Source organism: Rissa tridactyla, chromosome 2 (assembly GCF_028500815.1).
Source record: "Rissa tridactyla isolate bRisTri1 chromosome 2, bRisTri1.patW.cur.20221130, whole genome shotgun sequence".
NCBI classification, from domain to species: Eukaryota; Metazoa; Chordata; class Aves; order Charadriiformes; family Laridae; genus Rissa; species Rissa tridactyla.
In genome coordinates this window covers 164,778,170-164,792,122 of record NC_071467.1, presented here as the reverse complement: position 1 = coordinate 164,792,122, position 13,953 = coordinate 164,778,170, and the positions used below count along the sequence as shown (strand labels likewise).

The 13,953-nt window shown below is 43.0% G+C and overlaps 1 protein-coding gene across 17 annotated transcripts in view; it reads left to right on the top strand.

Moving 5' to 3' along the window:
* The window catches only part of OBSCN (obscurin, cytoskeletal calmodulin and titin-interacting RhoGEF), a 200,245-nt gene that overhangs the window by 73,081 nt on the left and 113,211 nt on the right, over window positions 1-13,953 (top strand). For 12 of the 17 annotated variants that reach the window (XM_054190392.1, XM_054190391.1, XM_054190390.1 and 9 more), the window contains exons 33-43: window positions 879-1,145; window positions 1,769-2,038; window positions 2,812-3,078; window positions 3,575-3,841; window positions 5,476-5,748; window positions 7,278-7,544; window positions 9,821-10,087; window positions 10,958-11,224; window positions 11,850-12,113; window positions 12,711-12,977; window positions 13,356-13,619. In XM_054190392.1, coding sequence (XP_054046367.1) covers window positions 879-1,145; window positions 1,769-2,038; window positions 2,812-3,078; window positions 3,575-3,841; window positions 5,476-5,748; window positions 7,278-7,544; window positions 9,821-10,087; window positions 10,958-11,224; window positions 11,850-12,113; window positions 12,711-12,977; window positions 13,356-13,619 — 2,940 coding nt within the window. The remainder of the gene's footprint in view (window positions 1-878; window positions 1,146-1,768; window positions 2,039-2,811; window positions 3,079-3,574; window positions 3,842-5,475; window positions 5,749-7,277; window positions 7,545-9,820; window positions 10,088-10,957; window positions 11,225-11,849; window positions 12,114-12,710; window positions 12,978-13,355; window positions 13,620-13,953) is intronic. The other 5 variants (XM_054190395.1, XM_054190407.1, XM_054190404.1 and 2 more) reach the window with 3 other exon arrangements.

Genomic DNA, 13,953 nt, shown 5'->3' with positions numbered 1-13,953 from the left:
TGCATTTTGCCTCCTGATCATGATTAATTTGTTCTTCTCTCAGTATCTGAATAATTTGACTCTTTTATCCGCTCAGAGAATCTGAAAGATTTCCACTTTCTTTCTTTTATGTCTGGTCAAAAATTTCCCCTGTATAAATATCTTCAGTGTCAAATATATTTTAAATTAGGGAAAGGGAAACAATAACAAAAAAAGAGGCAGGAGCAAAAATGTTCAGGAGAGTGAGGAGAACGTGCAGCATATCTCTTTTTTATTGCTGCTCCTACTGCACGAATCCTGCTTCATGAAAAGGCAGTGCGAGCCCTTGGGCCTTAGAAGACCTACCTCCCAATTACTTCTCTTCACACACTTTGCCTCTAACCACCTGACCCCTTTCCACTTGTCGACTGCTGTAAGTAGAAAGGATGTTCCCGGAGAACATTTTCTGCTCCTCCACCATGTAGACAAGTGCTTCCTTAAGTCTAGTCTATCTTGTTGAGTAGCTGTTCTGTAGAAGTGTGAAGCCGTCCCTCTGGCCTTCCATAGGGCCCTAGATGACTGGTCCAAGCCCCGTTCCCCGTGACATGACCTCCTGTGCCTGACAGATGCCTCAACACAGAGAAAAAGGAGGCTTTGCAATCTCATAGGTGTGCAGTTGTAAGAGAGGCCACGATTACAGCACGGAATTTCACTACCTGTTCATTGCAATGCAGGCTGCATCTCTGCCTCCCTGCACCCTCCTCTTAATAAATTCTGATTTCCCTAAAGCACGTTCCAGTCATGACGTGTGAGACTGCATTATGTTCTGCATTGGTATCAGTAGCAAATATTTGATAGTGACTGAAAATGTCTCAACTTAAATATCCTGGTTGTTCTTTGTTTTGCCCCTTAACCTTCAGAGAAGCCTGCTGTCTTCATGAAGTCCTTGGACGATGTTTTTGGTGAGGAGCGAGGTGTGATTAAACTGGAATGTGAAGCCTCCAAAGAGAAGGTCAAACCTGTTTGGAAAAAGGATGGTGTGAATCTCACTTCTGGTAACAAGTATGAGCAGATACAGTCTGGGAAGACCCTGTGCCTCCTTATCCATGACCTTGAAAAGACAGATGCGGGTCTATACACCTGTGATATTGGCACTGATGTTGCCAAGTCAAAGGTCAGCGTTCAGGGTAAGTATTGCTGTCGATGGCCAGACAAGGGGTGCAGCAAATGTGAGTGGGCTTGGTCACTTTGTCTCAAATTTACTCTTCCATAAGCCTCGCATAATATAGTGATGTCTGTTACTGTTTGATGTAAGTGTATCTGGTGTTTCAGTGAAAATCACATGTCAAGAACGTAGCGACAATGTTTCATTCCTAAGCATCCTTAAGGTGCAGAAATCCTCCCAGAAGAGCAAATAATTTCTCAAAATAAAACCCCCAAAACAAAAAAAAAAACAACCAGCCACCAAAAAAACGCCCAAAAAACCACCCAAGCAGCTTGTGTTTCACACTTTTGAGCTATTAATTCAGAGTCCGTTGTGGGAACACAAAAGTAGGACAACATTGTCTGTTAAAGAACCCAGCAGTTCAGCCTGTCCTCTAATCCTTGTGGCTGGGTTTTTTTATAACTTTGTGGGGATTCTGAGTGGATAATGTCTGAGAAACCCTTCCCATATCAAATACATCTGTGCAGTCCTGTCCTGCCAGTCCTACAGATAAACCAATCTCATGAGATGAAAACATCAATACTACTACTCGTGTTAATCATGCAAGATTTTTCTCCTTGTATTAACCTACCTTTTGCTTTCCAGAACTGAACATTGGCATCACCAAACGGTTGAAGAACACCGAAATCCAGGAGGGGGAAGATTGTACTTTTGAGTGCATTTTGTCCCATGAAAGCATTGATGACTTCAACTGGACACTGAACGGGAACAAAGTGGAAAGCGGTGGGCGATTTAAAGCCTCTAACACGGGTCGGAAATATACGCTCAATATCAAAAGTGTGATTCCTGATGATGCTGGGGAAGTCATTTTCACTGCCCGTGGTCTCACCTCCAAGGCTTCTCTGGTTGTGAAAGGTAATGAGATCAGAAAGGTTCTGGGGTTTGATTTCTTGGGTGTCTTTTCACAAGGTATATCAGTGAACCGTGAAGGCGAACTCTTGTTATCATCAAGGTGAACAGCAGCCTTCTCTGTGAGCCTTGAAGCATTGAGAATTTTTCTTAAAAACAAGTGAAAGGCTGAAACTTTTAACAGATGTTTAAGATTTGCAGAATACACTGCATAGTCTGATTGTACAGACAATTGCCGCCCAGACTGTGCGCGACTGAGATAATCACCCAGGGATCCCTGGGGAGTCAGAGGAGAGAAGAAATAAGTAGTTTTCAGACATGGTTCGTCATCCAGTTAGTCTTATTTAGGACAAAATAAATAGTTTCTTGAATTCTATTGCCTGTATTTAGCAGATTACTGCTGGCAGTGGAGTGGAGTGAGTGCCTCTGCTACGTATCTCTAGAGCATAGATGTCTGTATTTAGTGAGGTAGATCCCACCCTAAGTGCATGCCTACAGTAGCTTCAGTGATGGCAAAATGACATCCCCTGAAATGGATGCCATCAGGACAAGTCCTCAGCTCCTGTAAACAATCATTAATATTCACTGAGAGCCCATAACTGCAATTAATTTATACTAAAGAGCAAGACTGCTTTTCCCCTCCCTTTCCTAACATAATATGAAACATTCAGTGGGGAATGTGAAAACGTGCTGGATATTTGAATTGTAAAAGCCACAACCATATAGTGATCATGATTTTTATTCAAAGTTCTCTCTTTTTTTTTCTCCCCCCCCTTCAGAAAAACCCACTGAAGTTACAAAACAGCTGGAGGATAAAACATCAGCGGCGGGGCAGGACATCAGCCTGAGCTGTGAATTGTCGAAGCCTGACATGAGCATCAGGTGGTACAAGGATGGCAAAGCGATCCGGAAAAGCCAGAAATATGACTTGCACCAAGAGGGAACACGAGCCATTCTGATCATCCATGACTCCACGGTCAAGGACAGTGGGGAGTACACCTGTGAGACAGAGGTCTCGAAAACCAAAGCCAGGATCACAGTGCAAGGTCAGATATCTACAGATACCTACGACCTGTGGGAGACATTCTTCTCTCTCTCTCCCTGAACAGGATCAATTTTCAGCTTTCAAAAAATGTCATGGATTAAAAGCTTTTAAATAAAACGCTACAAAAACACCTTGTAGGTGCTGAAGAATCTTATGTGCGATGTAATGAGCCATTAAAAAATAGCAGTTTTAATTAGTCTTTTTTTTTTTTTAATATGGGTGATCAAAACTGTATGCGTTCTGCCAGATAAGATCTCACCAGCACCTGTACAATGGCGTTAAACTTTCCAGGTATCTTCTGGAAGTATTTTATCTTGATATACCCTGCGGCATGAGGTGGACCTGGTGATCTTCTCAGATCCTTTCCATCTTTATATTCTGTGATTCTACAAGGCGGGGCAGAGGGGACTTTAAGACCGTTCTGTATGCACAGGACTTGTTTGGGTGACAAATCTCTCTCTCTCTTTCTTTTTTTTTATTTTTATTTTTCCTTCCAGAAAAACCTAATTATTTTGTCAAGGAACTTTCAGATCTGAAAGTCGATGAAAGTGGAACTGCAGTTTTTATGTGCCAGAGTGAGAAAGCTGCATCCTCTGTGGTCTGGAGGAAAGGCATAGCTGAACTCAGGGCTAGCAAGAAATACGAGATCACACAGAAAGGACAAGTCCTGCAGCTGACCATAAATAACTTGGAGAAAAGTGACAGTGACACTTACACCTGCGACATTGGTGATGCCCAGTCCAGAGCCAAGCTAGTCGTGCAAGGTAGGTATGAGAGGAATATGGTTGTACGTCCTGTTTCTCCCTCAGGAAACATTATATGCACAGGCAGATCTATTTCTAAGCATACAGGGAGCAGATCCACTGGTTTCTGGCTCTGTCTCATTCATGATTTGTATACACCACGCAGGCCACGTGGACAAAAATATAGCAGGACGTGCTGAGCAATTTGTTGATTTGAAGGAATTACACGTGGAGTACTTTGTGTATGATTTCAAACCCAAAAAAACGATGTGAGGAGAGGCTGGTGTTCCTGCGTGAACGTATGATGGATATGATTCAGAGTGCCTCTTATCAGACAAGGGAAAAAATTATTTTGCCTCCAGGCTTTTCTCCACGTCCCTCGATGCCTCTTTCCAGTAGTGGTTTCTAAGAAGGGAGGGGTGAAGGAGTGCTCCGGGGACGTTTTAGTGTTTAATGTCCCTCTGCACCTTAGAGGTGAAGGGTACAACCCAATGTCCAGCTAAAGTACAACCCAGAGCTGTAGCTAGAGTTGTACCTAGAATACAACCCAGCAGCTTTTATTTGATGCTATGGGCAGTGAATCACCTGTGGTGGACAACTCTAGCAACAGGGCGAGTGTTTAAGAGGAAGGAGTGAGGTCTGGTGGTTACTGCTTCTCACGGTTTTCTCACTGGAACCCCAACTGGGAGAAACTCTTCAGCTGAAATAGATGAAACGATGAAGAGCATAGGAGGAACAATTCAAGAATGACCATGTGGAGATGCCGTGGCGGTGTCCACTTATAGTTAGTTATTAAAGACTATGGGGTAAAGCCAAACTCCTCCAGCTCTGATTATCTGCCAGAGCAGCCTTGAGGAGCAAAGAAGTGAGCTTCATTGCCATCATGGCCTCAGGAGCTGAGCTACCTGAATTTGCTGTGAGGTTTCTAACGCCAACTTTTCTGAGTGGAAAAAATACCTCTCTTTCACAAAGCTCAAGAAAAAAAGTTAAAAAAATTCCCTGTACTGGTATTGTAAATAGGAACAACAGCAGATGTAGCTTGGTATACAGTGATCATTTTATTTATTTCTTTAGATAGGTGTATATCTATCTGTATCTGCACAGACAGGTTTTCAGGGCTGTTGTTTCTGTTTCCTTTTCCTAAAGCTGCAGTCAGACACTGTCTCCACTTCCCACTGCGTTCATGGTTGAAATAAGATAAAAGAAGGTGGGGGGTGGGTGGTCCTATCCCATAGAAAGCAAGTCATATTCGCTCTAGAAAAACAGAGGGGTTGCCATGGGAGAGATCATCTTCTTAGTGTTGTCTAGAGCCCAGTGATGTGATCAGAGCTGCATCCTTTCAGCCTTTCCAGGTAGTTCCATTAAGAGAAACTTTATAACACTGGATTTGCGTTGTACTGGCTACTCATTCTGCTATATGTGTTCTGCTGCTTTGAAGTTGTCTTCCTCCTATATTGCTGTGTGTCCAGTACATATTATCTTCCCGTGAATGTTTTTTTTATGTTCAGTAACAGGGGAATTGTGTTGTAGTCTTCTGTATCATGAACATATTTCTTTTTTGAATTACTCACATGGGAAATCTTGGAGTTTTCCATATCTATTTTCACGCTAGAAAGTGAAGATTCCAGTAATTGATATATCTATGTTCCTTTCAGGCCAGAAAGTGCTAATAACAGAAGACCTGGAAGATGTCACTGTGTTAGAAGGAGAATCTGCCAGTTTCAAATGCAGAATCTCTCCCATAGACTATAGCAAAGTGCAGTGGTTTTTGGATAAAACCCCACTCCATACCAATGAACTTAATGACATCCAGTCTCAGCCTGGTGGATATCACCTGCTAACGTTGAAAAAACTCTCACTGAAGGACTCGGGGGTCATTACATTTGAAGCTGGTGATAAGAAAACATCTGCCAGTTTGGTTGTTAAAGGTAATTCAATCATAAGAAACTACAGGAGAGGAAAGACTGCATAGAAATAAGTATGGGTTAATGTGGGTAGGTGAAAAAAGGAACAAAAATGCTACAAATTTGGCCCCATCATATATGTATATGTATATATTCAAGAGCAGCTTTACCTATATAATGAAGCGAGGGCTGGGGAGTGAACACTTTGTAATCCTGGACAACTCTCCGAGTGTTTATTGGACCCTAGATGGGAATGTTATACTGTAGTGATGCTACCTTGGATGCCTGGTCCAGTTTTCCCTGAGCTGAGCCAATAGGGTGATGATAAATGAGGAGAAAACAATTATTTTTTTTAAAACAAAAAAAAGTGCAACCAATAAGTTTTTGATTTAGTTTTCATTGTTCAAAAGGCAACATTATGTGTGCTCTCTGCTATTCGTGGTTGACAGTGAATTGTTGTCTCGGGAAAAGTTAAACTGAGTTAAAACTGCAGTCTTAGTCTACTTCTATAGCGAGGGGGGAAAATGAATGCCGAACAGCCCAAGAGTGCAGGATCAGAGAGGTGTTTTCTTACTGGAAACATAAACATTTCTCATGGCCCCCAGTCTCCACGGTGTCAGATCATATTCTCGTTCTTTTCAGAATCACTATGTTTCTTGCAAAGAATTTTTTTTTTTCAAAATTTGAAAATTTGACCAAATTTTGCTGTACTACAGAAATGTGAACAGATTTATTTATTTATTTATTTCTGAAGGCCAATGAAAGGTCTTATTTGCAAAAGGCTGACTCCTTTTGGTAAGGCTAACATGTGGTGCTATGGTACCAAAACCAGGTTTTGGGTTTTCTGATTGATTAGATTGTTGTGAATGAAAAAGCATTAAGCTAGGGGGGATAAGATCTACCTTGGCCAATTTAGCTATTGGTATCAAGCTTAGACTACTTCTATAAGCTGTGTAGAAAGAAAAGCACTTCCAGAGAGCGGTTAATCTCTCTCCTAATGACCCATTTTGGAAGTGAATATCTGTTTTCTGGAGGTGTCTATCATTTCCCGGAGGTTATAGAGACACCCTACATGACCAGGCTGGGCTATCTGCCTGGTTTTCAGATGATACATACTGATGAGAAGAGACCTGCTCTAGATGTCTGGCTTCAAGAAACCTGTATTGCACCTCCCTTCATGCAGAATTAACTTTTCTGCATTCAGTTAGAAGGTTTAAACTAATCAGCTCACATGGAAAAGTTTTTAGGAAAATCGTGTCTCTGTCTTGTTCATGTTTATCAAGATGCAGGAGAGATATTATTTATGTTCTTCAGCAGGGCTATTTTCTTCTCAGTTTCTCTCAGATGGCGTTAGGTACTTCCTAAGCAACTCTTTATGGCATGACCGGTGCCTGCCTGAGAGCTTTATAGTCATGAACACTGAATTATTTGTTACTAACCTTGACCTGTAATTTTGATACAAGTAATCTCGGATGTAAATCTCACAGATTACTTGTGAACTGAAAATCCACCCCTCTTCTGAAACATCTCAGACGGTTTTTATGTGATTCTAGAGAAGCCCTGCGTCTTCACAAAGGAGCTGGTTGATACTGAAGTCACTGAGGGAGAGGATGTGATCCTTCACTGTGAAACCTCCAAATCAGAGAGCCCTGTAAAGTGGTGCAAAGATGGGAAGAGCCTTAGGAATTCTTCCAAGTATAACATCAGCCGGTCGGGATTTGAAGCCAAGCTTGTCATTCACAGGGCAGAAGAAAGAGACAGTGGCAGATATGAGTGTGAGGCTGGAGCAGCTAAAAGTAGTGCGGTTATTACTGTCAAGGGTAAGAATATTTGGAGTGATGGTTTGGGTCCTAACTCGTCATCTAACACCGAGGTCAGAGTAATAAATTGAAATGATAAAAACATGAAACTATACCGAAAAGGAACCTCATGTCTTTGCACCGCAGTGCAGGAGAGGTTTTCCTCAAGTCCTCTGGGACAGCATCCCAGAGAGGTGACAGAATGTGAAACAGGAAAATCTTTCATCTTAACCTGATGTTAGCTTGGTGAAAGTTAAAAGCCTAAGCTCCCTGGAGCAAAGAGCAATGCGTCAGTAAAGAGTGGGCATCTCTGTAGGAGATCCACCCAGCCGAAGAGGTAATCCAGAGAAAGGATGAATTGTCTTCTGAAGCTGTCTCCACTGATGGCTCTCTCCAAGGAGGCAGCTCATTCACCCACGTTTGTCTAGGTGATTGCTTTAGGCAGACAAATTTATTGAGTAGTGCACCCAAAGTTTTTATTCCAAAGATTGGGAGATTGCAAAGGCAGGATGGGTGGTATCAGAAGGGTTGTTTTCTGAAGCGTTGTTGTCTGAGCTGGAGAAAACGTTCTCTTCTTAGACACATGAGACTTTAATTTACTTCCTTTGAGCATTTTGTGTAAGCACCACATATGTTAGGTAAGCGTTGGGTCTGAACCAGGCTCATCTGCTACCCACCTTCTAATTGCTCAAGCCTGTCTTGAGTCCCTGCTCCAGTCTGACATTGAGGAGGACCGTGGTTCCTGTGAGCAAAATTGCTCGTTCACATGGGCAGGTTTGAGCAGATACAGGGAGGCTGTTAATGGCACAGTCTGGGTTTAGCCTGGCCAGGGCTATCCTGCATGCAGCTCTTAACGTGCTCTGGAGGGGCTGATCCAAAGCTGCACCTGGATTAGAGAAGTCAGTGTGAACAAAAAGCATTTGAGTTGTTGGAATGGAATCGTCAACCTGAACCTCAGAGCATGAAAAGGAGAGGCAAGATGCTCACGGTATTTATCTAGAGCACAAAGAAACAAGTCAACGTAAGGCTGAGATCTGCTGTGCAGGGAGAGAGAAGACCTTGATCATATAACAAGAAGAGAGGTGATTTTCTATGTCTTCCATTAGTACTAGGATGCTTTCCCAATACCTGTTACATAAAAAAGAAAGATCTGTGCAGACTTTAGTAGGACCTGGATCTCAGCCATGATGAAGAGGAATTTTTCTGCTAGAAAAAACCCTGCTCATAATGAATGTTAAACAACAGCTTCATTTTCCCCTTCACAAAGAACGGTGTTGGTGGATGCAAGATTCAAACACATGGATTCAGATGACCAGTAGGTGGGAAGGAGTCAAGTCATAAGGATGCCCACAACAAATTACAGTGTTGTAGCTTTCCTTTATCTATTAGGGTCACATCAGAACAGCAGAATGCAAAAATAGCAAAAAAGAAAACAAGTCAGTAGCCGCATGACACCAAGTGTCCCAAAGTGGAGGTAAAGGAATAATAAGCTGTAGTTTTTCAACAGCCGCAGGACAGCTGCATCACAGACCTTGCTGTGATGAAGTAGCTGACTTGAATATTTGTAAGACAGCAGAAGCTAGGAAGAAATTAGGGTTTTTTTTCATGACTTGAAGGGAAAACACTTCAGTGGAGGTTTTTTCCCATTAAGTGCCTTCTCTACACCAGCTCACCTTAAAGCCTTGAATCCCAGGCTGTGATAGAGCCTGCACAGGAATCTCCACAGCGACCCCGTCACGTACAGCTGTGCTTTCCTCTCTGTGTATGCTCTGTGCTGTTTTTAAGTCGGTATTCATGTCTGATAAAAATATGTTGTAGGGGTTTTTTTATAAGTCAGTACTGCTGGTAATTACGGAAAGCGCTTTGCCATTTCTTTGTGTCCTCTGTGTTATGTGCAAGTTGGCCTCAGTAAAGTTTTATGGTTTTTGTGCCAGTGGTCCAGCTCTGGCCATCCATCTGCAACCCTGCAACACGCTGTTTGTGTCATTAATAAGAGGGCAGAGTCTGCCCACTAATGCTAATAACGACAACAGTAGTAGTCGTGATGTCTTCAATAGCACAGATAGTGGTTGAAAGGAAAAAAAAAAAAAAGCATATGGTCTCAAATATTTTTTTACTGCTGTAGAGAGCTGACAGCCAGATGTGAGCTGTAAGAATCTGTTTGTTAGCGCTTTTCTGTTCCTGTGGGTTTCTATCTGACTAGCAAAGTCTGAAACAAAATAGAAAAAGTGATTTCCAATCTCATGTGTTTCCTTAAACATCTGCAATGGTATTTTTTTTTTTTTTTTTTTTTTCAGGAATGCCAGTCCTTTTTAAGCAAGAGCTCCAAAATGAAGAAGCTAAAGAAGGAAAACAAGTCAAGTTGACCTGTGAGCTCAGCAAACCCAATACCCCAGTGAAATGGATGAAAGGAGACACTGTCCTCTATGCCAGTGAGAAGTATGAATTTAAGCAGTGCGGCACTGTGGCAGAGCTCATTATTCGAGATGTCAAATCCGTAGACTCTGGGGAATATACCTGCAGCACGGGGGAACTGAAGACCACTGCTCGGGTGAAAGTAAACGGTAGGCAGAGTTAGATACGTTGCTACACTTTCTTAATGTGTTGCTTAATTGATCTTCTATTAAAAAAGTCACATAGTAGTTCTTTTTTGTGGCAGTGCCACTGACAAATTCATACGTAAAATTTAAAGGTAATATCGCATTCTTGTAAACGCCTGCCCATATTTCATTCACGTGATCTGATCTGACATTACGCCTCTAGGATTTTAAATCTGTAACTTCCCACTTAGCAAAAAATAAGTAAGTGCAAAGGGTTCGTTTTCCATACCCTACACACCATAGTTCCTGACCTATCAGCTTTTTTTACATGGCTGTGATTAAGATTGGAGTTAGGGTTGGAGACCAGGATCATGGCAGCACAAGAAGAACGTGAAAACATAAGTCAAATCCAATCCCTGATTAATGTTTAGACATTAAGACAAACTCCCAAAAGCACCCTTTTTTAAAGGCTCTCAGACACCATCTGCGCACCCCAATGCCGTTAAACAAATGCAGTACCTTCAGTAATATAGCAAAAGTAGTATGTGCCGGAGCAGAAAATAGGAGAGATATAGGGCATCAATGCTGTCTCAGAGCCCTGCAGCAGCAGAGAATTTGTTAGATGAGGGTGCTCAGGGCACTCTGAAGGGGTCCTTATTAAAGATAAAACTTCCCCCGAGCTCCTAGGAATCTACAGTGAGATGGTAACATCTGGGGGGGAGATTTCCTCCTCCTCCCAAGCAGAATCACTGATTCCACACAGCCAAGGGAGGGTCTAGGGCTGCTCTGCTCATTTGGAAACAAACCAGTTTTTAAGGGGTGACAAGCATCATGGGGCACTTGTTGCACAGCAGGCCAAGAGGACATGTCCTGATCCCTGGTTCTGTGTTCTAGCTGTGCCTGTCCTTTTTAAACAAGCCTTGGAGAACACGGAGATGGAAGAGGGGAAATCTGTCTCCTTGCGCTGCGAACTCACAAAAGCTGATGCCACCGTGGTGTGGAAGAAGGGAGAAGCCGCGCTCCAGGCAAGTGCCAAATATGAAATGAAGCAGAAGGGGACAGTGGCAGAGCTGGTGATTCATAATGCAGAGCCAGAAGATGCGGGAAGATACACCTGTGACACTGGAGACCAGCAGACCACAGCCCAAGTCAAAATCCATGGTAGGAATAAGACGCCTGCTTGTGACCATTTGTTGTTGTTCTTGCCGTGGTCCTGCTAGCTCCTGCACAGTTAGGGTGAGCATTCGGAGAAAACAAAAAAAGGGGATCAGTACAAACAAAAGGCAGCTCTGGCTGGGTCCATTATGTTCTCTGTTTTCTAGGACAATTACTTCATGCTAAAACATATCAATCCAATATACCCGATAAAAAGATATTCTTTCTTTGCATCTGAAGTAACTGTTTTGCTTTCTGCTCTGGACAGAGGTGTTTGTCTGAGCTCTAAGCTGGAAGGTAAGAAGGGCTTCAGCTACACATTTTGTTAAAGAATATGCAATTCTCTTCTGCACTTTCTCAGCAAGTTTTTCACGCGTCTAAGACCATCACCATTTGGGCAGCAGAAGGGTAAATACCTTGATATTCTAATTATTCGGAAATAATTGTATTGGTTTCATTTCCTCCCAAACTCACGGTGTGCTATTGCAAATACAAGCAGAGTCCTGGAAGTGCAGGTAGGTCAGAGCTTATTAGTTGTGCCAAGAGAATTTGTTTTGGTTTTAAGTCCCATACGAGGTCATGGGTTGGTGATGATGTTCTTAAAGTAAAATGAGAACGCTTCATTCCTCAGCTGCCTCTGTGCTCGTCAAAGAAGAGCTGAAGAGCGTGGAAGCCGTGGAAGGTGGGACTGCCACCCTGCGATGCCAGCTGAGCAGAGAGGCCCCCGTGGAGTGGAGGAAGGGGCACGCTCTTCTCCGGCCAAGTAACAAGTACAGGATGAGGCAGGAGGGCACAGTGGCTGAGCTGGTGATCCACGATCTGGACCCAAAAGATGCTGGAGACTATACATGTGTAGTGGGGAACGCAAAAACCACTGCAGCCTTATCAGTGAATGGTAAAAAGTCAGCAATAACCCGTGAAACTCTGGAATGTTTTTGTCCACCTCTTCCCTCCTCCTCTCTGTACATTCCCTCACAACACCTACCTTTATGTCCTGCTTCCACATTTTTCATCCTTCCACTTTTTCATGTTGTCACGTCACTCCTTTCCCCAATCTCCATCCATGATCAGCTTTCATTATGCTGTGTGTTGGACGTGTGTGTGTTGTGTTGTCTTCTTACCTTTCCTCAAGTGAAGGGTGCTCACGTGTGTGTCTGTTTTCCTGAACTAGTATGGAAATATAAGATTCCTTGGGATTTTCTGTTAAGGAGGGTTCATCGCCTTTAATGATGAGGATGAGTTTGTCATTTGTATCCATCATCACAATGCGTACGTTGCATGATGCAAAATCACACATATTTTGATTCCCACAGAACAATTTACTAGAGTGTTGGGTTTTTTTACTGGCCAGAAAAAAAAAGGCAGGATCCACTTAGAGAAGAGGGTGTTGGAATAAGGCCGAGTAGTTATACAATAAATGACAATTCAGCCTCTGACCAGAGATCTGGGCAGGGTCTTGGGTTGCAATCCCTTTTCATTCTGCATCTCTCAGCCCTGCCAGTCCGTTTCAAAAAAGACCTGAAGAACGAGGAAGCCACTGAGAGCGGGACGGCCACGCTGCAGTGCGAACTGAGCCAGGCTGTGGGCTCGGTCGAGTGGAGGAAGGACGGGAAGGTCTTGGTGCCAAATGGCAAATACAAAATGAGACAGGAAGGGCGTTTTGTCGAGCTGGTAATCCAAGACCTAGACTTGACGGATGCTGGGAGCTATACCTGCCTGTGTGGAGACCAGAAGACAACAGCTGCTTTGAGAGTGAATGGTAACCATTCTACCCGTGTTTCTCATTAAGCCCCAAAATTTGCGTGTTTGACAGCATTTGCTGGTCATCTGAAGCTTGGTCAGTGTGACTTCTTAAGAGGTTTCATGTTCTCAGCTCTGTGGTGCCAAAGAGTCACCCTATTAGAGAAAATTCCCTTGTGCTATTTTTTGCTCTGAGACAGCACAGTTATATTGTATATTGTTTTCTCTAATATATTTCTCTCTAATCTAGGAGTTCTTACCCCTCTTTCATCTCTATCCACCTAGTGGTAGTGCATTTTTGGTTAAATATGTACACTGCAGCCCAGTAACTCACAGCAGAATCCAGTTCATTTCAACCTAGTGCTGATTCCTCCTCTGTTGGTATTGCGTCCTTCAGCCTTGCCTGTCCTCTTCCAAGAAGAAATGTCGAACAAGGAAGCTACAGAGGGGGAGGCAGTCACTTTGCACTGTAAACTGAGCAAATCGGCCCCGGTCGAGTGGAGAAAGGGGAATAAGGTCCTCAAGCCAAGTGAAAAATACAAAATAGAGCAGGAAGGTCCTTTTGCGGAGCTGATGATCTGGGATTTGGATTTGGCAGACGCTGGTGATTACAGCTGTGTGTGTGGAGATCAACAGACTACAGCTGCTTTGACAGTAAATGGTAAAAAGAAATTCTCAGCACGTGCCCCAAGTAAACCTGTGTAATTTCCAAACCCTCTTCTTCTTCTTTTTCTCCTGTTTCATCTGGTCCCCATGTACTTTATATCCTCCTGATTAAGTTTTCTATCCTGTTTTCCTTCTCTCTCTGTCCTTTCACCTGATGCCTTCTTGATGTGCTATTTGTCTTCCTAGATGTTCAAATGACAAGTGGAGAACAGGTCCCCAGTTTAACACAATCTTCCTAGTCCAGTGTAGCTGCTTCTTTAAACTTTTCCCCTGGGGATTAACCTAAAAGTGGGAATAACGTTTATGTTTTGTAACTCAGACAGTTACAT